This window comes from Dasypus novemcinctus, chromosome 13, assembly GCF_030445035.2.
Source record: "Dasypus novemcinctus isolate mDasNov1 chromosome 13, mDasNov1.1.hap2, whole genome shotgun sequence".
Lineage (NCBI taxonomy): Eukaryota > Metazoa > Chordata > Mammalia > Cingulata > Dasypodidae > Dasypus > Dasypus novemcinctus.
In genome coordinates, this window is record NC_080685.1 from 49,939,235 (window position 1) to 49,964,251 (window position 25,017).

Here is a 25,017-nt window from a genome sequence, read left to right on the forward strand (position 1 = left end):
TTTACCCTAACTGGAAGTTAGAGGTAGTCTCTTACCTAATTATCACTGTTCATTTGTGTGATATCGACATTTTGGGATTATCTTGGAAGTTTTGCTAAAACTACAACTTTAGCATTTCTAATCCAGGAATGACAAATAGATGTAATCCACTATTTGCATTTAGTTACTTAATTATTTCAATTAAGTAACTAATATTAAGTAATTGATACTGAGGCCTCTACCTCAATGATAGACAAGTCTCAATGTCCCCCAGATGCCCCACATGGTATCTGTTCTCTTCCTCTTTTCTTGATTTCTTTTCTAGAGTAACTGACCATTTGGAATACTCCTCTTAAAATGTCCTGGTTCCATATACAATTAATTCCTAATAAAAGCGTTTTCTCTTTGGTATTTGTCTAGATCTCAGCCAGCTTTTATGCAAAGCAGTCTATCCCAGCCATCTGTGGTCCTTTCTGGCACTGCCATCCACAACTTTCCAGCTGTCCAACACCAGGAACTCGCCAAGGCACAGTCAGGTCTTGCCTTTCAACAAACTTCAAATACTCAACCTATTCCTATCTTGTATGAGCATCAGCTGGGTCAGGCATCAGGACTAGGAGGTTCCCAGCTAATCGATACTCATCTTCTCCAGGTAAAGTAGGGGCTAGAACCATATTCTGTCCTTGTGTTCCTATGCAGCAGATTATTTTAAGAAAACATTTTTTAAAGAAAAAGCAAAGATCTTCCCATGTTGTTTTAAGATTTTTAGAGATTGCTGTGAAGTCATAATCTTGATATCTGCTTTGGAAAAATTTTTCATTCTTACTGCTATTTCTTTCTAGGCCAGAGCCAATCTCACCCAGGCTTCAAACCTTTATTCTGGACAAGTACAACAGCCTGGTCAGACAAATTTTTATAACACTGCCCAGTCACCAAGTGCTCTCCAGCAGGTAAACTATGGCATGGTAAATTTCCTCAATTTTCTTTATTTTTTTTGTTGTTGTTGTTATTGTTTGGGAATTTAAAATAGACCTAAGATGGGGACATAATGCAGTGATTTTCAGACTGTTCTCTGGGGTGTTGTAGGAATTCCATGGTTGGGGAGCAGAGTAGATGGGAGCCACTGGAATGGAAGGTGCTTCCATCTCATGAGCATCATTTTCTCTGCCTCCACTTTAATCAATTCTGCTTTTCACTTTTTTTTAAAATCTGGATTTCCATGTAGTAGGTTCGTTTTAACACAGGAGTCCATGAATAGAAAAGTTTGAAAATTATTCTCCAGAATATATAGTTAACATGTAAGTGTGATAGGTTTTTACCCATTAGGGTAAGTTGATAGAGGGCTGGAGGAGAGAAGCCAGCCATTAGTCATTTTTCTCATAAATATTTTTGGTTGCTATTTATTTTAGGGGGTGGAATTCATAAACATATTACCTTATTGACATTCAAATTAAATACTGTGCTTCTATGAAAACTGAGAGGTTCTTTTCTTCTTTTCAGAGCTTATTTTGCAGCTATTTGAGAAATTATAACTACTTAAATTATATCCTCATAATTTTGTTTTATTTTGTGGTTATTTGACATGTACTGTGGATTAACTCAAAACAGTCAATTATTTCAGTTATATCGTTCCTTTACTCTGTGTAGCATTAATTAATCCATTTTCTTGTTGCACTGCCTAGTGACTGGAGATAGTAGGCAAAATATTGGTATGTGAAATAATTTAGTAGATTCATGTATTTTATTTTTTAAAAGCTTATGGAAAAATATTTGAGTTGTATGTATGTAACTATATTTATATATATAGTTAATGAGGATATGTATCCAACAGGTATAAGCAAATTTGCTAAGGTTTCTTTTCTTATTTTCTAGGTCACAGTACCTTTGCCAGCATCCCAGCTTTCCTTGCCTAATTTTGGATCTACAGGGCAACCTCTAATTGCTTTGCCTCAGACACTTCAGCCCCCATTACAGCATACAACTCCACAAGCTCAGGCCCAGAGCCTGAGTCGTCCTGCACAAGTAAGCCAGCCTTTCAGAGGACTGATCCCTGCTGGAACCCAGCATAGTATGATTGCAACCACAGGAAAAGTAAGTGAAGCAAAATTTACATAACTTATTTAGGAATTTAGGGCCATAATTCAAATAAATGCATGGTGTATATTCTACAAAAATGAAATACATCACCTTCCAGGGTATTTTAAAACCCAGTATACTTATGACTTATCTATTTTTTTAGGAGGCACCAGGGACCAAACCCAGGACCCTCCCATGTGGAAAACAGGCAGTCAACTGCTTGAGCCACATCTTCTTCCTTCCATTTTTTCTTTTTCCCTCCTCTATTTTTAGTGTTTGTCCCCCCTCTGGTTTTTACCTGATATTAAAGAAATCCCCAAATTCTGTGCAAGAATTGGATTCACACAGTATCAGATTTTTTAGCCACAAATTTGGCCTGATAATTCCATATTTGAAACTTAATTGTAGGGTTTTTGTGCTAAAGATAGTTTACCCTTTGCTAGAGTAAGACTTCATATATAGGATGTTAAACACAGCACTTAGCTTATGGAATTTAAGAAATGTTACATTTAATTTTTATGCTTTTTCTTAGATGTCTGAAATGGAACTAAAAGCCTTTGGAAGTGGCATTGATATAAAACCAGGCACACCTCCAATCAGTGGTAGAAGCACCACACCAACATCTAGTCCCTTCCGGTAAAATGAAAATTTAAATTTGCTTCCAGAATTTCAAAATAATTAATCATCATTTGTTTTTTATATACTTAGTCACCAGTTCTGTGTTAAACACAAAAGAAGTTAATAAGACAGTCTGATAGTATTATCTAAAATGTTGTTTTTAAATTGTTGAAAATGTGTTTTTAATGCTATTTAAGATTTCCCTAATACAGAGCAAATCTACCTCTAGTATCTTTTTTCACCTATGCCCTTTTGTTGTCTCACTGCTACCATAATGTCTGATAATTTACCTTGATGACTTTTCATCAACTACAAAGAATTAGAGCAGTGTCTGTAAGAAGGTAGCAGCATTGTTTGGCACTACTGTACTGACCAGCGATGGCTTCTTTCCAAGGGCTACTTCCACAAGTCCGAACAGCCAGTCCAGCAAAATGAACAGCATTGTCTATCAGAAGCAATTCCAGTCAGCCCCTGCCACTGTGAGAATGACACAACCATTTCCTACACAGTTTGCACCCCAGGTGGGCCAATATAAGTAAGAATGAGTGTGACTTACATGTAAATATTGCTAACCCAGCTAATTCTTTGATCATATAATCATGACAGACGTTAAGCAGTCTAGAAGCACAATTTTTTAATGAAAAACAGTTTCTGACTTAACGGTAAATTCACAACATTCAAATATGTTCTCTGCAATTTGTAGCTAGATACAGGTAGTAACAGTATAATTCTAAAACAGTCAATAGAAATAGTTAAGAGATTCCCCACACAGCTCTGATATTTCATTTTAGTCCTATCCTTTAATCTTTTTGAAGAAGTTGACTTTTCAGAGAAGGGTCCCAGTGCTTGAAGTTTTCTTGGTTTCATTGAAAGCTACCTGTATGCATTTGAGGGCAAAATTTCCAAACATTGTTCTAATACATCTTTACTTTGATAATCATAGTAAAGGACTGTTAAAATTGATAAGAACTCTCACAAACTAGAATTGGTTCCTGCGAAAACTCTCAGTTGTTGAATTCATATTATCTTTCTTCTGTTTGGTGTAGGTGTGTTCCTTTTCTGCAATTGTATCTATTTTAAGATACCCTAATCAATAGCCTTTCTATTCCCAGAATTTGCAGCTGAGATGCTAGAACCAACTGAAATGAGCATGCTTTGCCTAATTTTTCTGTTAGATTCTCCAAGCATGGCCTGTTTGTTCTTAGTTCCTTTTAATGGAATGGCACAATCCATACACTTCCTTTCACTGGCAGACTGGGCACAGATTTACTCTGGGATAAGCCAACCTGGTTTAGTTGGCAATTTTTTTTTTAACAGTTCAATGTTGTATGTTTTGTTTTTTTCACTCAGATTCTCTCTCAGCCTAACCTGGTCCCTCCATTGGTAAGAGCCCCACATACTAACACCTTCCCAGCGCCTGTTCAGAGGCCACCAATGGCACTGGCCAGTCAGATGCCTCCTCCGCTGACCACAGGCCTCATGAGCCATGCTCGTTTGCCACATGTAGCCAGGGGTCCTTGTGGATCACTATCTGGAGTCAGAGGTAATCAGGCCCAGGCTGCGTTGAAGGCTGAACAAGACATGAAGGTTAGTACAGTGTTGACAGCCAACAGAGCAAGATTCTGTCTCTGATCCATGTCTCACAATGCCTCTGGACCCATAACCGTATATCCAGGCATTCATTGACTTAGATGTAACTGAGCTACTTTTATTCATTCTTTTTTTTTTTTTAATTTCTTTTTTTTTTTTTTCTTTCAGCCCTATTCCCACACCCTTCCCTTTTTTTTCAACTATAGTCAGCAAACAAGATATTAAACTCTGCCCAGATGGATTGCTTACAAAGTAATATTTGAGGGAAATCTGAATTTAAATGCTGCATTTTTTTTTTTTTTGGAAGAGCCAAAAAGTAATATGAATTTATAGATTTCCTTGTTTTTCTTTTTTTTTCCCTTTTCTTTGATTTCTTTTTACCCTTTTTTCCTATCCCTTCTACTACTGCCTTCTCCCTAAACTGAAGATATACATCATTGTTATGTCAAAACTCTGGAGTGGGTAAGACGTGTTACCTATCTTGATTTTCCCCCTCATGAGTCATCCAAGTACCGTTTTCTTCTCAAACTGTTTTCATACCCTTTTATTTTTTGCCTGCCACCTGAGGTGGCTGTATTCTATAATGGAGTGAACAGTTGTAGATGAAGAACTCAGAAAAGCACTTTGGGATCCTTCATGATGAAAGGCACTGATAAATGTGAGGTTTGCTAATGCAGAAGAGTGCCTAGGAGTCTGTGTGGGGATAGGACAGTTTTTATAGTATAAACTACCTGTCTGTACAGTTCATTTCTTAGTAATATTGCCTGTTTAGTCATTGTATCAGGTCAGACTAGAACAAAGAAAAGCTTACTGCTTTCCAACAGGAAAGTGTCCACATTAATGCTTTACTCTGAATTAGAAACATGTTTAGGATAATCCTATTAGAGAATTTGGTTTGACAAAAATTTCTTTCTGGGTATTAATATCCCTTGTGTTTCTGATCCTGAGTAATCAAATGTAAAGATTACCCTGCAGTAAAACTCTTGTTAAATAATACCTGCTTTTAGTAAGGTTATGTTTCCAGGGCTTTATCTATTAATTACTATTAAATGCTGGTATGTGTAGAAATCTTTGGAAACTATTTGGCCTTGGTTTGCAGTCTGTCCCTGGCTCCTTGGCACTGGATTTTTCACACAGTCCCATGTTGAAAATGACAGAGCTTTGCAATGGGGAGGGTACAAATTTCTTGAAAATTGCTTCAGGTCTTTGGCTAGTACAGGTTACCTATAGAGCATGAAGGGTATTTTATTATTTGCAAGAAGTGTAGAAACCTAAGTTTTAATTGTGTATGTTTCACTGGTATAATTTACAGATTGGCGTAAGTATGTTCTTTGGGGCACATAGTCATTGAAACTAGGAAATTATCTATTTTACCAGCTCAGAATGTGGTAGGAGCTATCAGAACTTAGTGATCAAGTGAAGTTGTAGTTACTAATTTCTGATGCTCTTCCCCTGCAGAAGAGAGCTGTGGGAAGAGGACTCAGCCACAAGACATTTGGTCCTAGGTGTTGGTAATGCCACAATATAAGTGCTTCCTTTTCATTTTATTGTAGACCAAATATTGATAAATAGAAGTTTTAAGTGTTACCTGTATGTCTTCAAATTTACAAGCAGGCTCCCTAAATAAAATTTCATAGCAATAAGCTATGTCCTAGAAAAAAATACAAACCAGCAAGTTATATTTTATTATTTTATAAGATGGCAAACTTTGAAAAGGTGGTGGGAGGTGGTCCTGTTCTTTCAAATGTAAAAGTAAATAAATAAATCACATGGAATATTTTTCAAAGATAGGAAGAAATCCATGCATTAAAAGTTGAAAGATCAATGAGGTACTTTTGGTTTGGGCCAAACCAACGTGGGGAATATAACTGATTTGTGATTGGTAAAAGAGTTTGAATTGAGATTGATTGACAGGCTTTGGTAATGTTGCAGCATTTTCAGTTGTTTTTTTTTTTTCCTCATTTTTTTTAAAGGCAAAGCAGAGAGCAGAGGTTCTTCAGTCCACGCAACGGTTCTTCTCTGAACAGCAACAGAGCAAACAGATAGGAGGCAAAGCCCAGAAAGTGGACAGTGAATCAAGTAAACCTCCTGAAACACTGACTGACCCTCCTGGTGTCTGTCAGGAAAAAGTAGAAGAAAAGCCATCCCCTGCACCCACCATAGCCGCCAAACCTGTTAGAACTGGACCAATCAAACCTCAGGCGATCAAAACCGAAGAAACAAAATCTTAATGGCCATGGCTTATTGCAGGGGATTGGCGGGTAGGGGGAGGGAGGGAAGAGGGAGAATGAAGTCAGATAATGCCAGCAGCCAAAGGGGTAAAATGGTCTGTGACATTATTCTGTCCAGAGCTTGGAGATGCACAGGGGACATAGGAGCAATTTATACTGACACATAGCTGCTTTACCAGTAAAAATGAAACTTTGCAAGCTTGCATCTACAGTATAACCCATGCTCTGTTCATGGCCACATGTCTTCAGTCAGAACTTATTTACAAATAAGTGCACACATTCCTTGAGTGCATATAATTTAGAACTAAAATCCTTATGGTTAGATGAAAATACCGGAATAGGCAGAAAATAACCACAGAGGAATAGTTCAGCCTGAACAGTGTGATGATCCCAGCTAATAAATACATCAGATGCGGTTTCTTTGCTCCCTTATGTCCTTGAATATGGTTTTAGTGTTTTTAGGCTTGTGAAGAACTGAAGATAACTGGTGCTGGATAGAGGAGCCTTATTTTTTATTCTGGCAGCTTGCTATTTTTGTAACAAGGTGATTTAGTTGAACACAATCAAAGTACAATGACTGATCTCCCCTTCTTCCTGGATGAGTGAACAGATGATTAAATATTGAGGTCAGCATCCTTGAATAATTTCAAATGGGCAGTGTTTGGCTGTTGCTTCTGTTTGAAATGATGCTGTGTTTTGGTTGTGGCCCGAAGCTTTGAATTGCTACTTGGCCTATCCTTTCTTCCATGGAGCTCTCACCATTCAAACATGACAGATTTGGTAAAATACTAGTTAGGTTGAATCCTGCTTGCCACCACTCCGTCATCTTTGTATGAATCCAGTGTTTTTTTGTTTTGTTTTTTTATTTTTGTTTTTTACAGTTTTTAGCTGATGTTCATGAAGAGCAATGTCCTTAGAACTGTGCTGTTAATTATAGAAAATCCTATCTAAGAAGGTGCATTTCTTTACCAGAGTTGTGTCACACCATCCTTTGGGCCCTCTGCTGGAAAAGTAGAATCAAGTCTCAAATAATGCCTTTTTTAATTGTATCCTCTAGTATTATAGATGTAGGACAATACTGTATCATACCTCTGTGAATGTAAAATATCTTGTACCTGCTTTATGATACGTAGTCGTGACCGTGCTATATCAGACCTGTTTTTAATGACGTTATTCTAGAATGTTTTCTTTCCAGATGATGATTGAGAAGCTAATAAAAAATGGTGCCAGGTACCATAACAGTAACAGAACTTGCTGTTTTCTGGGATTTTTGTTTTTTACTTTTTTTTTTCTTTTTTTTTTTTAACGGAGTGTGCTGGATGTCTCTATAATTTTGTTCAGATGACTGCAGAACCTGGAAAACCTGTTGCTGCTATTGATGCATAACATACTGCTATTGGTCTTTTTATATAAATATATATATATACATATATATATAATTTGAATTTTTGGAAACTTTAGCTGTGCTGTCAACTTTGGAAAAAGTATCCCAGTTGTACCATGTTGAGTTGGCATTGTACAGAAATTAACAGCCATATTGGTCTAGAAACGTTAAATTTAATTTTTTTCCCATTTGTACAGGGGTAACGCACTGTATTAAATATGTAAGGTCTTATCTACATGGGTTTGATTACAGAAACTAATAAAGTATTCTCTAAATAATTAACCCTGGAGCTTCTAATCCATTCCTAAAATCTGAAGCAATAAGGTGTTATATACCAAAAATTGTAACCTTAGAGTATATTATGTTCTAGGAGGAAATCATCATCCAAAGACTTGATTTCTCGATTTTAAGAAGTCTAAAACAAAATCAGTCAAAGCAAATATTGTCATGGGGGATAATAGTCATGGTCCCTGTTCTTGGGATAGTCATACTCCTATTGAAAACAGACAAGGAAGAAATAGAAGTCTTTCTTGATAGACAAAGTGCTGACTGTAGAAAACCATTTCACCATTCTTCTGGGAATAAATTGAAAGACCCAAAAATATTTCTTATTTTTGTTAGCATAAGACATTATTACTTGTTCGGAAAGGCAGTGGGGTTTTGTTTTATCATTTACTAAATTTTTAACAAAGTACTGAAAGATTTTAATTGCCTAAAATCCTATATCCAGAGCACCTGGCTTCCAGGCCCAGTTTTTAGAAAAATGTGTTTCAGTGACTGTTGATATATGTGCTTTCAGTCTATGGTTTTGGTCAAAATATGCTCTAAATTGGTGTGATGAAGTTGGTGTTTAGTTTCCTATGGCAACTGAAACATTTTACCACAAACTGGGCAGCTTTAAAACAGCAGATACTTACTTTCATACAGTTCTGGAGGCTATCACACTGAAATCAGGGTATTAGCATGGCCGTGTTCCTTCCAGAAGCACTGAGGGAGAATCTGTTCATGTTTTTCTCCTAGATTCTGGTGATTGCATGCAATCCTTGGCTTATAGGAGCATCACTCCAATCTTTGCCTCAGTTATCACATGACCTTCCCTCTTTGTCTTCATATATCTCTTTTTTTAAAAGATGCTTTAGATTACATAAATGTTACATAAAAAATATGGGGGATTCCCATATGCCCTACCCTCTTCCCCTACTTTCCCACATCAAGTCCATCTTTCATTTGTGTGGTACATTTGTTGTAATTGATGAACACAAAGCATTGCTACTAACTGGAATATAGTTTACACAGTTTTGTAAGTTATGGCAAAATGTATAATGGTCTGTATCCATCATTGCAGTGTCATGTGGGACAATTCCAGTGTCCTGAAAGTGTCCCCATGTTACACCTATTCTCCCTCCCCTCAGAACCTCTGGTGGCCACTGCCTTTATATCAGTGAAAAAGGTCTGTTGCTAGAATAATAAGTCTACAATAGAATAATAATGAGTCTACTTTAGTCCATTGTTGATTCCCCAATATTGAGGATTTGGGGGTGGTAATGCCCATTCTTTCTACTTGGCTTGGCTTGGTTCCCATGGATGGAACTGTCTTGCTTGAATTTGCAGACAGTTGCTTGGGATGGGCATTGTCCATCATCTCATTAGTAGTCTTGGGTGAATCCAATGAACTGTAGAGCAGGTGTTGCAATTCTGCTGAGATTTGGGACTAAACTGGAACATGAATGGACTAAAGACTTGAGTTTCTAGGACATATGGTTAACAAGTATAGTGCTAATTAAAGGTTCAAATAAAAGGAACAGAAGAGCCATGTGTAGGGAAACTATAAATGAGTCTTTTACACTGGGGAGCATAAATTACAAAGTAAAGCCCACTGTTAGGGTGCCAAATTCCTGAGCTTATTTGGCCCTGCTTTGAAATCTCAGCCACAAAAAGTCATTTGTATTTAATAGTTCTCCCTTTTGGCCAAAGTCTTTTTCCAGGTACATTTCTAGTTGGCACTTGGTAGTAATCCCTCAGTGCCAGGGAGGCTCATCCCCAGGAGTCATGTCCCATGCCAGAGAACGTTCTATGTTTATATGCAGAGTTTGGCTTAGAGAGAGGCCACATTTGATACTAGTATTCAGGAGGAAAGCTCTTAGGCAATATATAATACCAGGGCTAAGTTTCTATTTCACAAGAAAAGGTTCATAAGTACAATCATCAATATCAAGGGCCTGGTGTAATGGTCTCTTCCTTCACTAGGCACTGGCTGTGTACTTGGAAGGTTCTTGCCATTCTATTAGAGAATGTAGTAGGACCCCCTAGAATGGGAATTCAATATTCTTTCAGTTATTGTGTGGGTCTCCAAGCCCTGGGATAACACCCTATAACACTTGAACATATTCATATCCTATAGAGGTATGTCCTAGGTGCACACCTCCCCATCATTGACACCCCACACCAGTGATCCTCCCCTCCCACAATTGTGATTTTTGCAATCCAAAATCTACCCAAAAACAAAAAGAGTAAAATAACACAAAAGTAATGATAGTTAAAAAAATTTTTTTCATTGTCTTTCATCACTGTATACCTTTTATGTACAGTGACAATTTCTTCTTTTATGTTCCCCTGGTGTCTTATTTTTTTTACTTCAAAGAAGCTTTAGGTTACAGAAAGGTGACATGGAAAATATAAGGGATTCCCTTATACCTCAATTCGCTCCCTCTTCTCCCACTCCCCCCTATTAATAACACTTTACGGATGTATGGTAAATTTGTTAACAATAGTACAAATATCGATCATTGCTAGTAAACATGGTCAATGGTTTACATTTTGCATCATACACTCATAGGTTTTTGACAAAATTTAAAATGATCTGCATTCCTCATTGCAAGATCATGCAGAACAATTCCAATATCCTAAAAATGCCCTATGGGAGCGAGTGTAACGGGTTGAGTGCCTGCTTCCCACATACAAGGTCCTGGGTTCAATTCCCAATACCTCAGAAAAAAAAAAAAACCCGTATGTTCCATCTATTCTTCCCTCCCCTTGGAATCCCTGGTAGCCGCTAAGTTTCAACTTTTGAAGAGTAAGGCTCATAGTTACATGCAACAATATTGAGGGTTTGACATATTGGTTTGCTTTCTTTTATTAGGCACAGTCTGTGTTCTCAAGAGATTCTTGCCCTTCAAATTGAGAACAGCAGAACTCCACAGGATGGAAGTTTAATATTTTCTTGTTTACTGTGTGGGTCTCAACCCACTGAAGATAACACACTATGACAAGATGAACACTTTAATATTACATAGAGGCATGCCCTAGGTGTACCCTATCCCACATAACCCCCACTCCTGACACTGCCCAGTAACCTTCCCCTGCCATCTGTGCCAAAAGAAATTCCCACCGTTAGTTTTTTTTTAAGATTTATTTTTTTATCACCTACTCCCGACCCCCACCCCCACGCCACCGCCACTGCTTGCTTGCTGTCTGCTCTCTGTGTCCATTCGCTGCGTGTTCTGTGTTTGCTTGTCTCCCTTTTGTTGCATCTTGCTGTGCCCTGTCACCTCTCAACGGGTGCAGGCCAGCTTGCCCTCACAGGGAGGCCCTGGGAAGCAAACCCAGAGCCTCCCGTATGGTAGACGGGAGACCAATCAATTGAGCCACATCTGTTTGCCCCCACCATTATAGTTTTAACCACAGACCTACAAATCTCCCGGACTTCACCTGCTCCTTCCTCCAAACCTTCCCCCAGTTCCATTGCTAGTCCTAACCAAACCTCCCACCCTACTCCCTCTCACATTGCTGCGCCATGGAATCCAATCACAGAACTGTACCGTTGTCACCCCCATCCACTGCCAAACCACCCCCTTCCACCTTGACATAGATTTTGTCCATTTTGAGCATTAGCTGACTACCCTCTACACCCTGTCTCCTGATAATCTATCTTCTAGACTCCAGCTGTGAGTCTCAATTTGCTTAAGTCATATCAGAGATATCATGTAATATTTGTCCTTCTGTGACTGGCTTACTTCACTCAACATAAGGTCTTCAAGACTCATCCATGTTATCCAGTGTGTTAATACTGCATTCCTTCTTAAATCTGAATAATATTCTATTGTATGTATATACCACAATTTGCTTATCCATTCATCTGTTGATGGATACTTGGGTTGCTTCCAACTTTTGGCAATAGTGAATAATGCTGCTATGAGCATTGGTGTGCATTTATCTGTTCATGTCCCTGCTTTCAATTCTGGTTATATACCCAGAAGTGGGATTGCTAGAGCATATGGCAATTCTATAGTAACTTCCTGAGAAATCTCCAAACTCCACAATGGCTGCACCATTCCACATTCCCAAAAGCAATGGATGAGTGTTCCCTTTCCTCTACATCCTTTTCAATACTTGTAGTCCTCTGTTTTCTTTAATAGCCACCAGTCTAATGGATGTAAGACGATATCTCATTGGAGCTTTGATTTGCATTTCACTAATAGATAGTGATGTTGATCATCTTTTCATGTGCTTTCTAGCAATTTGTATTTCTTATTTGGAGACATGTCTATTCAAATGGATTGTTTTCTTTCTGTTTTCGAGGTGTAGGATTTCTTTATATATGCTGGATATTAGGCCCTTATCAGTAAAAGTTTGCCAAATATTTTCTCCCATTGACTGGGCTGCCTTTTCACTTACTTGACAAATTCCTTTGAAGCACAAAAGTTTTTAATTTTGAGAAGGTTCCATTTATCTCATTTTTCTTTTGTTGCTCATGCTTTGGATATAAAGTTTATGAAACCATTTTCTACTGCACGATATCATAACTGCTTCCCTACATAATCTTCTAAGAGCTTTATGGTCTTCACTTTTATATTTAGGTCTTTGATTCATCTTGAGTTAATTTTTGTACAGAGCATGAGATGGTGACCTGTTCTCATTCTTTTGGGTATGGATATCCAGTTCTCCATTTGTTGAAGAGGCCATTCTGTCCTAGTTGAGTAGGCTTGGTGGCCTTGTCAAATATCAGTTGACCGCTCTGTTCCTCAGTCAAAGTGGTGCTAATGCCAAGTACAAGAAATCTGTTGACTTTTATAAAAGGTATTTATTTGGGGTAAAAGCTTACAGTTACAATGCCCTAAAGAGTCCAACTCAAGTTTACTACCTTACCAAACTGTTGCCATGTGTTGAAGCAAGATGGCAGGCGATGTCTGTGAGATTTCAGCCTTCCTCTTCCCTTTTAAGGCTCCATGGGTCTAGCATCTTCTGATCTCAGCTGTAGGCTGGCATAAAGCTTGTCTCTTTTCCTGGGGCTCTTTTCTTTCTGGGCTGAGCTGCACTGTTCTCTTCACAAGGTCAGCTCTAAAATATCAAGCGAATGGCTTATTTCTTTTCCTGGGACCTCTGCTGTGTCTATAGAGCTATCTCTCTTCCTCTGTGTTCTTCTGTGTATCTACTTCTGTGTAAGAGTCTGTTTTATCGACCCACCAAAGGGGGTGGGAACTCAACCCTGCATTCCCTAATAACATGGTTGAATCAAAGTCCTAATCTTGATTTAATCAAGTATATGTAAGGCTTTTGATTTTAAATCAATCAAAGATTATCATGCCCTGAGAAACAGACCAGTCTACAAACATAATATTGCTTTTTGGAATTCATAAATAATATCAAACTGTCACAACCATATAGGCAAGAATCTATATCAGAACTCTCAATTCTGTTCTATTCATCAGTATGTCCATCCATCCTTGTGCCAATACCACACAGTTTTGGCCACTGTAGCTTTGTAGTATGCTTTAGTGTATTTTTTTAATAACACTTTTTAAATTAAAATTAATAGATCACATAGAATGTTACATTAAAAAGCATGAGGTTCCCATATAACCCACCCCCACCCCCTCCCCCATCATTTTTGTAAATTGTATTTTTTTTGAAGATACATACATCACAAAAAGGTTACATTATAAAAAATATAAGAGGTTCCCATATACCCCCCATCCCCCCACCCCACTCCTCCCACACCAACAACCTCCCCCATCATTGTGGTACACTCATCGCACTCAGTGAACAGATTTTGGAGCACTGCTGCACCACATGGATAATAGTCTACTCTGTAGTTCACACTCTCCCCCGGTACTGTAGCATGCTTTAAAGTCAGGTAGCATGATTCCTCCAATTTAGTTTTTCTTTTTCAATATGTTTTTGGCCATTCCAGGCCCTTTGCCCTTCCAAGTAAATTTCACAATTAGCTTTTCCAATTCAGTAAAAAATGCTGTGGTAATTTTTATTGGGATTACATTAAATCTGTAAATCAATTTGGGTAGGACAGACATCTTAATGATGTCTTCCAATCAATGAACGTGGAATATTCTCCCATTTATTTAAGTCTTCTTTGATTTCCTTTAACAATGCTGTGCAGTTTTCTGTGTACAAGTCCTTTACATCTTTAGTTAAGTTGATCCATAGATATTTGATTCTTTTAGTCACTATTGTAAAGATTTTTTTTCTCAATTTCCTCCTCAGATTGCTCATTATTGGTGTACAAAAATGCTATTGATTTTTGCATGTTGATCTTATATCCTGCCACTTTACTGAATTCATTTTTAAACTCTAGAAGCTTTGTTATAGATTTCTCAGGACTTTTTAAGTATAGAATCATGTCATCCACAAATAGTGAAATTTTTACCTCTTCCTTTCCTATTTGGATGCCTTTTATATCTTTTTCTTGCCTAAGTGCTCAAACAAGTACTTCTAACACAATATTAGATAAGAGTGGTGACAGTGGGTATCCTTGTCTTGTTCCAGATCTTAGAGGAAAAGCCTCTAGCATTTCCCCATTGAATATGATGTTAGCTGTGGGTTTTTCACATATACCCTTTATAATGTTGAGGAAGTTTCCTTATATTTCTATCTTCTGAAGTTTTTTTTATCAAGAAAGGATGCTATATTTTGCCAAATGCTTTTTCAGCATCAATAGAGATGATCATGTGATTTTTTTTTCTTTTGATCTGTTTATGTGGTGTGTTACACTGATTGATTTTCTTATGTTGAACCATCCTTGCATACCAGGGATGAAACCCACTTGGTCATGATGTATAATTCATTTGATGTGTTGTTGAATACAATTAGCAAGTATTTTGTTGAGGATTTTAGCATCCAGCTTCATTAGACAGATTGGTCTGTAGATTTTATGTCTTGTGGCATCTTGATGTGATTTTGGTATTAGGGTGATGTTGGCATCAAAGAATTGGTTAAGAACTGTTCATTCTGTTTCTATTTTTTGGAAGAGTTTAAGCAAGATTGCTGTTAGTTCTTTCCAGAATGAATGGTAGAATTCGCCTGTCTGCCATCTGGTCCTGGGCTCTTAGTTGGGAGGTTTTTAATGACTAATTCAATCTCCTTACTTGTGATTGGTCTGTTAAGTTCATCAGTTTCTTCCTTTGTCAATATAGGCTGCTTGTGTTTTCCCATAAATTTGTCCATTTCATCTAAATTATCCATCTTGTTGGCATACAATTTTTCAAAATATCCTCTCATGATACTCTTTATTTCTGTGGGATCAGTGGTAATAGCCCCTCCCTCATTTTTTATTTTATGTATTTGCATCTTCTCTCTTTTTTCTTTGTTAGGCTAGTTAACTTTTGTCAATTTTATTAATCTTCTCAATGAACCCGCTTTTGGTTTTGTTCAATTTTTCTAGTGTTTTTTATAGTCTCAGTTTCATTTGGTTCTCCAATCTTTGTTATATCCTTCTTTCTGCTTACTTTGAGATTAGTTTGTTGTTCTTTTTCTAGTACCTCCAAGTATGCAGTTAGGTCTTTCATTTTAGCTCTTTCTTCTTTTTAATGTAGGCATTTATGGCTATAAATTTCCCTCTCAGCACTGCTCTTGCTGCATCCCATTGATGTTGAAATATTATGTTCTCATTTTCATTTGTTTCAAGGTCACTATTAATTTCTTTTGCAGGTGGCAGACTTGGCCCAGTGGTTAGGGCATCCGTCTACCACATGGGAGGTCCGCGGTTCAAACCCCGGGCCTCCTTGACCCTTGTGCAGCTGGCCCATGCGCAGTGCTGATGTGCATAAGGAGTGCCCTGCCACACAGGGGTGTCCCCCGTGTAGGGGAGCCCCATGCACAAAGAGTGCGCCCTCTAAGGATAGCTACCCAGCGCGAAAGTAAGTACAGCCTGCCCAGGAATGGCACTGCCCACATGGAGAGCTGACACAACAAGATGACGCAACAAAAAGAAACAGAGATTCCCATACCGCTGACAACAAGAGAAGCAGACAAAGAATACGCAGCAAATAGACACAGAGAACAGACAACCGGGGTAGGGGGGAGGGGAGAGAAATAAATAAATAAATCTTTAAAAAATAATAATAATTTCTTTTGCAGTTTCTTCCTTAACCCATTGATGTTTAAGAATATGTTGTTTAACTTCCATATCTTTGTGCCTATTCTGGTTCTCAGCCAATTATTAATTTCCAGCTTCACTCCATTGTGGTCAGAGAAATTACTTTGTATAATTTCAATCTTGCTAAATTTGTTGAGACTTGTTCTGTGACCTAGCATATGGTCTATCAAGGAGAATGATCCATGTGTTCTCAAGAAGAATGTATATCCTGCTGTATTTGGGTGTAATGTTTTGTATATGTCTATTAGGCCCAGATCCTCTAATATTCAAGGTCTCTGTTTCTTTTTTTTTTTAAGATTTATTTATTTATTTATTTCTCTCCCCTTCCTGCCCCCCACCCCGGTTGTCTGTTCTCTGTGTATATTTGCTGCGTCGTCTTTGTCCGCTTCTGCTGTTGTCAGCGGCTCGGGAATCTGTGTTTCTTTTTGCTGCCTCATCTTGTTGTGTCATTTCTCTATGTGGGCAGCGCCATTCTTAGATAGGCTGCACTTTCTTTGGTGCTGGGCGGCTCTCCTTATGAGGCGCACTCCTTGCGCGTGGGGCTCCCCTACGCGGGGACACACACCCCTGCGTGGCAGGGCACTCCTTATGCGCATCAGCTCTGCACATGGGCCAGCTCCACATGGGTCAAGGAGGCCCGGGGTTTGAACCCCAGATCTCCCATGTGGTAGATGGACACCCTAACCCCTGGGCCAAGTCCACTGCCTGTTTCTTTATTACACCTCTGTCGAGATGTTCTGTCTAACGGTGATAATGGTGTATTAAAGTTCCCCGCTATACAGGAAGCAGACTTGGCCCAGTGGTTAGGGCATCCATCTACCACATGGGAGGTCTGCGGTTCAAACCCTGGGCCTCCTTGACCCGAGTGGAGCTGGCCCATGTGCAGTGCTGATGCGTGCAAGGAGTGCTCTGCCACACAGGGGCCTCCCCTGCATAGGGGAGCCCCATGCTCAAGGAGTGTGCCCCGTAAGGAGAGCGCCAAAGAAAGTGCAGCCTGCCCAAGAATGGCACCACCCACACGGAGAGCTGACACAAAAAGATGATGCAGTAAAAAGAAACACAGATTCCTGGTGCCCCTGATAAGGATAGAAGTGGTCACAGAAGAGCACACAGCAAATGGAAACAGAGAGCAGACAACTGGGGGGAGAGGAGAGAAAAAAATAAAAATAAATAAATCTTTAAAAAGAAAAAAAAGTTCCCCACTATAATTGTAGTGGCATCTATTTCTCCACTTAGTTTTTCCAGTGTTTTCCAATGTTTCCTCATCTATTTTGGGGGCACCATGGTTAGGTGCATAAGTGTTTGATCTTTCTTCTTGATACATATACCCCGTTTATTAATATATATGTTCTTCTTTGTCTCTTAGAATAGTTTTGCATTTAAAGTCTATTTTGTCTGATATTAGTATAGCTACTCCTGCCCTTTTTTGGTTACTATTTGCATGTAAAACTGTTTTCCAACCATTCACTTCCAATCTCCTTGCATCCCTGGATCTAAGGTGAGTTTCTTATAGACAACATATAGATGGATCATATTTCCTTATCAATTCTGCCAATCTGTGTCTTTTGTTTGGCAAGTTTAATCCATTAACATTCAATATTATTACTGTCAAGGCAGTACTTACATTAGCCATTTTTTCTTCAGATTAGACATCTTTTATATATGTCATATTTTGTTTTTATTTCTCTTTTTATCTTTTTAGTTATTCTTACTAATAATCTTCCTTTCTACACTCTCTTTGAACCCTCTTTTTTTTTCTTCCTTTCAACTTGCAGAACTCCTTTTAGTATTTCTTGAAAGGCTCTCTCTTTTTTTTTTTTTTAAGAACTGGGGATGGAACCCAAGAACCCTGCACACAGGAAGCAGGTGCTCAACCAGTGAGCTTCACCCACTCCCCAATAGAAGTTGGTTTTTCTTGCTTGTTTTTTTTTTTTTAGATGGTACCAGGGATTGAACCTGGGACCTCATACATGGGAAGCAGGCACTCAACCATTTGAGCTACATCCACTCCCTCTCCCTCATTTTTGAATGACTACTTTGCTGGATACAGAATTCTTGGCTGGCAGTTTTTCTTTTAGCACCTTAACTATGTCATACCACTGCCTTCTCACCTCAGTGGTTTCAGATGAGAAATCAGTGCTTAATTTATTGATCTTCCCTTGTATGTGATGGATCTCTTTTCTCTTACAATTTTCAGTATTCTATCTTTGTTGTGCACATTTGGCAATTTGATAAGTATATGTGTCAGGGTAGGCCTGTTAGGATTTATATTGCTTGCAGTGTGCTGTGCTTGACATGTACATCCATGTCCCTCAAAAGATTTAGTAGATTTTCAGCCACTATTTCCTCCAACACTTTTACCTCCTTTCCCTCCTCTTCTTCTTCTGGGATGCCTATAGTGCATATGTTTATGCATTCCATGTTGTCATTCAATTCCCTGAGTCCCTGCTGAATTTTTTTCTATCTTTTTATCTATCTGTTCTATATCTTTGTGACTTCAGATGTATTATCTTCTACGTTACTGATTCTTTGCTTTCCCTGTTCAAATCTACTGTTAGGTGCTTTCAGTGTATTTTTTATTACTTCAATGTGCCATTCATCACCATCATTTTCATTATCTTTTTATGTATGTTTACAATTTCTTCTGTATGCACCCCCGGTGTCTTCTTAATATCCTTTATCTCTTCCTTCACTTCATTAAGTTGATTCATGATATTTATTGGACATCCTTGATTAGTTGCTCCACATTCTGCACCTCTTCCTGTTTTTTTAGTTTGTTCATTAGATTGAGCCATGTCTTCCTCTTTCTTAGTATGGCTTGTAATTTTTTGTTGGTGTCTCGGCATCTGTTTATCTCGATGGGCTTGTTCAGATGGGTAGCTTCTCTTTATACTCTTGGGTTTTATTTTGTTTTGTTTTGTTTTGTGTTAAGGCTCCTCTTTGACACTTGGTTCCACTTATTCTATATCCTTATAGTTGTCCATGTTCTTCCCCCGCCCCAAAATAGTAAGGCCATAGAAAAGGAAAGAAAGGAGAGGAGAAAAAGAATAAACACACACACATGATGTAAAATGAACTTTAAAAGAACCAGGGAGAAGAGAAAAAAGAAATAACTAATAAGAGTGAAAAATCATTTTAAAAAGGATTAAGAATTAAAAAATGTGGAGGCAAAAAAAAAAAAAAAAAGAAACAGGAAAAAAGATAGAATAAAATAAAAGACCAGAAAGATAAGACGAGAAGAAAATGAGGCCCTAACAAGAGAAGGTGGAATGAAATAAACGCAACAGAGGAGGGAAAAATGAAAGAAAGAAAAGTAGAAACTAAGGAGAAAAGAGAGAGAAAAAAGAAAAAGCATCAATTACACACACACAAACAATAAATATGCTTGCAAAGGTCTCAGGCTGCCAGTGCTCACCAACCTCCTTGCAAGCCTACCCTTCCCAGGTAAGGTGTCAGGTATAGAAAAAGGAACAAGGAATAATAATTTAAAAAACAACAAATCAAATAACCTAAAAAAAAACTCAGTTTAAATTTCCTGTCCTGAGGCTGCTTGTCCTTCAATCCCTACTGCTCCCTGCAGCTCTTGGGGTGCCTGCCTCCAATCCCCCTTATCACTCAGGCCAGTTAGGCTTTTTTAAAAAAATGGACCTAGAACCTTATATACATGAAGCAAGAATTTAACCACTGAGCTCCACCAGTTCCACCATTCAGGCTAGACTTCTGAAGACTGAAAGCTTGTCCTCTGCCTCTGCCCATTCTTTTTCACCTCGGGCTGGTTAAGCTGTCTAATACTTTGGTGTTGGCCGCCCCAGGCTTCCCACTCTCCCAGGCTGTTAGGTGCCTTTCAGTCTGCCCCTCACTGACCCATTTCTTCCCTCTTCCAGGGCGGGTGGGTGTGGCAGCCTGCTTGCTCAGTTCCTCATTCCCCTCTCCCTGAAGCTTTGTTTTCTGGTCCACCCGCCATATCTCCCTTACTACCTACCTCTCTTCCCCCGAGTTTGCGATGTGCTAGACTCCCAAACTTGTTTGCCCCTCAGCTCCCCCACCTCAAAAGCCTGCTGGGTACCAGGGAGCTCCCCTTGTTGCCCTGGGGGTGGGGAACGTAACTCTGGTTGCCGACTGAGCACTAATTTTCCAGGCAGGTCACTTCCCTGGCTACTCTAACCTCTAAGCTGGCTTGAGCGCCCTATCTCCTATGGGTTCCCTTTCCTTCCACCCAACCGGGTCTCCCCTCTCTCCCATCCTCTCCAATCGCCTTTACCGTCCCACAGCTTCCGTTCTGCCAAGTAAACCTGCCTACCTTCCTGCAGTTTCTGGAGAAGAATTGAAGCCTATTATTCCCTATTCCTGCCATTCCCTATTTTGCCATCTTGGATCTATCTCCACTTTTTTTAGGAGGTACCAGTGATGGAAACTGGGACCTTGTTGTACCTGGGAAGCTGGTGCTCAACCACTTGAACTACATTTACTCCCTCTATCTCCTTTTAAGGACACCAGTCCTTTGGATTTAGGCACATCCTAATCCAGTATGACTTTACCTTGATTACATCTGCCAATACCCTATTTCCAAATAAGGTCACATTCTCAGGTACTGGCCCAGCCAGGTGTGTGCTGCTCAGTTGGTAGTATTCACTTGAAGCACCAGTAATACCTTGGGCCCTTTGCTAGGACCACAATAGAATAATGGCAACAAAAACTTATCCAGGGCAATGAAACGTTTATTTAAGCATTTCATCACAGTTCGGCCATGTAGATCTTGTCTCTGGATTCTCTGATATATGACAAGGTAAACCTAAACATCTTGCCGTCAGTATTGATGGTAGATTTGATCACATAATTTTCTGAACATGTCTCTGTCCCTTGAGCTGCTCTGGAAAGTTGGGGAGGGGGTTTGGAGGGATGGAATATGTCTTTGTTCTTTGACAATAACAAATTGTGCTTTGTGATAGGAAAGTGATTGGGGGAATAGTGTTGGAGAATGAGAGGAGGGTGTGGTTGCAAAAGTCATTGGGAAGTGGACTTGGCCCAATGGATAAGGCATCTGCCTACCACATGGGAGGTCCGCAGTTCAAACCCCAGGCCTCCTTGACCTGTGTGGAGCTGGCCAATGCACAGTGCTGGTGTGTGCAAGGAGTGTCCTGCCACGCAGGGGTGGCCCCGTGTAGGGGAGCCCTATACGCAAGGAGTGCACCCCATAAGGAGAGCCACCCAGCGCAAAAGAAAGTGCAGCCTGCCCAAGAATGGTGCCGCACACATGGAGAGCTGACACAACAAGATGATGCAACAAAAAGAAACACAGATTCCCGATGCCACTGATAAGGATGGAAGCGGTCACAGAAAAACACACAATGGATAGACAGAGAGCAGAAAACTTGGGGGGGGGGGGGGAAATAAATAAAAAAATAAATCTTCAAAAAAAAAGGAAGAAGTCATTTACTCATTTCCAGTTACAAATGACAAAAAGTAAAGTTCCAACAAACTCTTGGCTTGGAGCAAGATGTAGAAGGTAAATGAGAACATATCACAGGTTAAAAAGGGTTGAGAGTAGACTGTTAGAACTTATTAATAAATTATTAGGTATGTGTTTTCTATCATGTCAGCAGCGTGTTGCCACTGCAATATATTTAATAGTTTATTAGCATTTCCAGTGCTAATTTTACATTCCCTTTCCAATCCTCATAGTACCCTACTACTCAATATCTACAGTTAACCACAGTCAACCTATATTTGGACAATTAAAGCTTTTTTATGCGTCTTAGCTTGACAGACTTAAGAATTCGTTATTTTTAGGTGCTTTAAGATAAATTTTCTACTTGTGAAATGAAAACAAAAAAAAAGGGTTGTGTTAGTGTAACACTGACCATCTGTATTAGTCAGCTAAAGAGATGTTGGTGCAAAGTACCAGAAATCTGTTGACTTTTATAAAGGGTATTTATCTGGTGTAAAAGCTTACAGTTACAAGTCCCTAAAGAGTCCAACTCAAGGTACCATAAAAGGTACTTCCACACCAAATGTCTGTTGATATGTGTTGAAGCAAGATGGCGGGCGATCTCTGAAAGGGTTCAGCCTTCCTATCTCTCAGCTACAGGCTGGCCTAGGGCTTGTTTCTTTCCAGGCTCAGCTGCAAACTATCAGGCAAATGGCTCACCTCTCTTCCTCGGGCGGTAAGACCAAAGTCCTCTCCTCTGCCTTATCTATGGAGCTCGCTCTCTCTTCCTGTGTATCTTCTTCTGTGTCTGCTCAGTGAGTGCCTGTTTATATCAGTCCACCAAGGGGGCAAGGACTTAACCTGAGTTACACACTACTGACTGGTCAAATCCAAGTCCTAATCTTAATTTAATCAAAGCCATCTCAGCTGAATCTAATATAATCAAAGGGTATCATGCCCAGAGGAACAGACCAGTTTATAAACATTATCTTTTTGGGGGTTCATAAATAATCTCAAACTGCCACAACATGTTAACATTTACAAGCTGCTCTTTTTTTTTTAACATCAAATATATTTAGCAATTCACTTTTATTTATATACCCAGTAGACATAGACAAAAAAGTTCACAGCTGTATTATTTTCATGCTGGCCAAAAACTGGAGACAGCCTATATATCCACCAACAGGAAAAGCAGTAAATTGTGGAATATTCCTATGCAAAATACTACACGATAAAAGGGAACAAATTGCTGTAAAAAACTACACAGATCATGTTCAGCAAGAAAAAACAGATACACCAGTATACACACATACTCTAGAAATTCCACTTCCATTAAGGTTAAGAGCAGCAAAATTAAAATATAATGACAGAGGTCAGAAGAGTGGTTGCCTTTGGAGGATGCCAACTGGGAAAAGGCATAATGGAAATTTCTGGAAATACTCTATGACTTGATCTGAATGGTATATACACACATAAAAATACTAATGTAGCTTTATACATTTTACTACATGTAAATTGTGCTTTTTAAAAAAAGTTTATTTATTTATTTATCCCTGCCCCCTTGTTGCTTTGTGCTCATTGTCTGATCTCTAGGTTCATTCGCTGTGTGTTCTTCTGTGTCTACTTGTCTTCTTCTCTTTATGTGGCACCAGGAACAGATCCTGGGACCTTCCAGAGTGGGAGAGAGGCACACAGTCTCTTGAGTCACCTCAGCTCCCTGGTCTGCTGCATCTCTTATTGTCCCTCCTCTGTGTCTGTTTTTGCTGTGTCATCTTGCACCAGCACTTCTGCATGGGCCAGCTTTCTGTCCAGGCCAGCTCGCCATGCAGGCCAGCTTGCCTTCACCAGGAGGTCCTGGGAATCGAATGATGGCCTCCTATATGGTAGATCGGAGCCCAATCACTTGAGCCACATCTGCTTTACCCATTTATTTATTTTTAATTTTGTTGTGGGTGCTTTGGATATGAGGTCCAAGAAACCACCACCTACCACAAGGTCTTTAAGATATTTCCCTACAGTTTCTTCCAGTAGTTTCATGGCCCTGGCTTTTATATTTAGTTTTTTGACCTTTTTTTTTTTAAAGATTTATTTATTTATTTATTTATTTATTTATCTCTCTCCCCTCCCCCCCACCCCGGTTGTCTGTTCTCTGTGTCTATGTGCTGCGACTTCTTCAGCCGCTTCTGTTGTTGTCAGTGGCACGGGAATCTGTGTTTCTTTTTGCTGCGTCATCTTGTTGTGTCAGCTCTCCGAGTGTGGGGCACCATTCCTGGGCAGGCTGCACTTTCTCTTTCACACTGGGTGGCTTTCCTTATGGGCACAGTCCTTGCGCGTGGGGCTCCTCTACACGGGGGACACCCATGCATGGCACGGCACTCCTAGCACGGATCAGCACTGCACATGGGCCAGCTCCACACAGGTCAAGGAGGCCTGGGGTTTGCACCACGGACCTCCCATGTGGTAGACAGATGCCCTAACCAGTAGGCCAAGTCCGCCGCCTGGTCTTTGACCATTTTGAGTAGATTCTTGTATAGGGAGTGAGATAGGATCTCTTTCATTCTTTTGGTTATAGATATCCAGTTCTCCCAGCACCATTTGTTGAAGAGACAGTTTTGTTCTGTTAACGGGGACTTGGTAGGTTTGTCAAAAACCAATTGATTGTAGACATGAGGGTTTACTTCTGGAATCTCAGTTCTGTTCCACTGATTGATGTGTCTATCTTTATGCCAGTACCCTGCTGTTAGATCCCTGTAGTTTTGTAATATGTTTCAAAGTCAGGCAGTAAAATTCCTCCCATGTCACTTTTTTTTTTGGAATGCTTTTGGCTATTCAGGTACTCGGGTGCACTTTCTCTTCCAAACGAATTTGGTAATTGCCTTTCCTATTTCTGTAAAGTAGGCTGTTGGAATTTTGATTGGTATTGCATTGAATCTATAAATCAGTTTGGGTAGGATTGACATCTTCACAATATTTAGTCTTCCACTCCATGAACATAGAATGTCTTTCCATTTGTTTAGGTCTTCATTGATTTCTTTTAGCATTGTTTTGTGATTTTGTGCATATAGGTCCTATACTTCTTTGATTAAATTGATTCCTAAGAATTTGAGTCTTTTTGTTGCTATTGTAAATGAAATTTCCCCCCTGATTTCCTCCTCAGATTGTTTAATACTAGTGTACAAAAACAGTACAGATTCTTACATGTTGATCTTGTATTCTGTCACCTTGCTTAATTCTAGTAACTTTGTTGTAGACATTTCAGAGTTTTCTAAATATAGGATCGTGTCATCCACAAATAGAGCTTTGCTTCCTCTTTTCCTACGAT

General features: G+C 39.3%; 1 protein-coding gene across 19 annotated transcripts in view; it reads left to right on the top strand.

The window, feature by feature from the left end:
* Positions 1 to 7,744, top strand: part of PRRC2C (proline rich coiled-coil 2C) — an 89,274-nt gene extending 81,530 nt beyond the window's left edge. For 7 of the 19 annotated variants that reach the window (XM_058310111.1, XM_058310116.2, XM_058310113.2 and 4 more), the window contains exons 29-35: positions 400 to 631; positions 822 to 944; positions 1,852 to 2,070; positions 2,588 to 2,691; positions 3,068 to 3,194; positions 4,024 to 4,260; positions 6,237 to 7,744. In XM_058310111.1, coding sequence (XP_058166094.1) covers positions 400 to 631; positions 822 to 944; positions 1,852 to 2,070; positions 2,588 to 2,691; positions 3,068 to 3,194; positions 4,024 to 4,260; positions 6,237 to 6,494 — 1,300 coding nt within the window. In that variant the 3' untranslated portion in view covers positions 6,495 to 7,744. Of the gene's footprint in view, positions 1 to 399; positions 632 to 821; positions 945 to 1,851; positions 2,071 to 2,587; positions 2,692 to 3,067; positions 3,209 to 4,023; positions 4,261 to 5,721; positions 5,775 to 6,236 lie in introns of all 19 variants that reach the window. The other 12 variants (XM_058310115.2, XM_058310117.2, XM_058310118.2 and 9 more) reach the window with 8 other exon arrangements.
* The last annotated feature ends 17,273 nt before the right edge of the window (positions 7,745 to 25,017 follow it).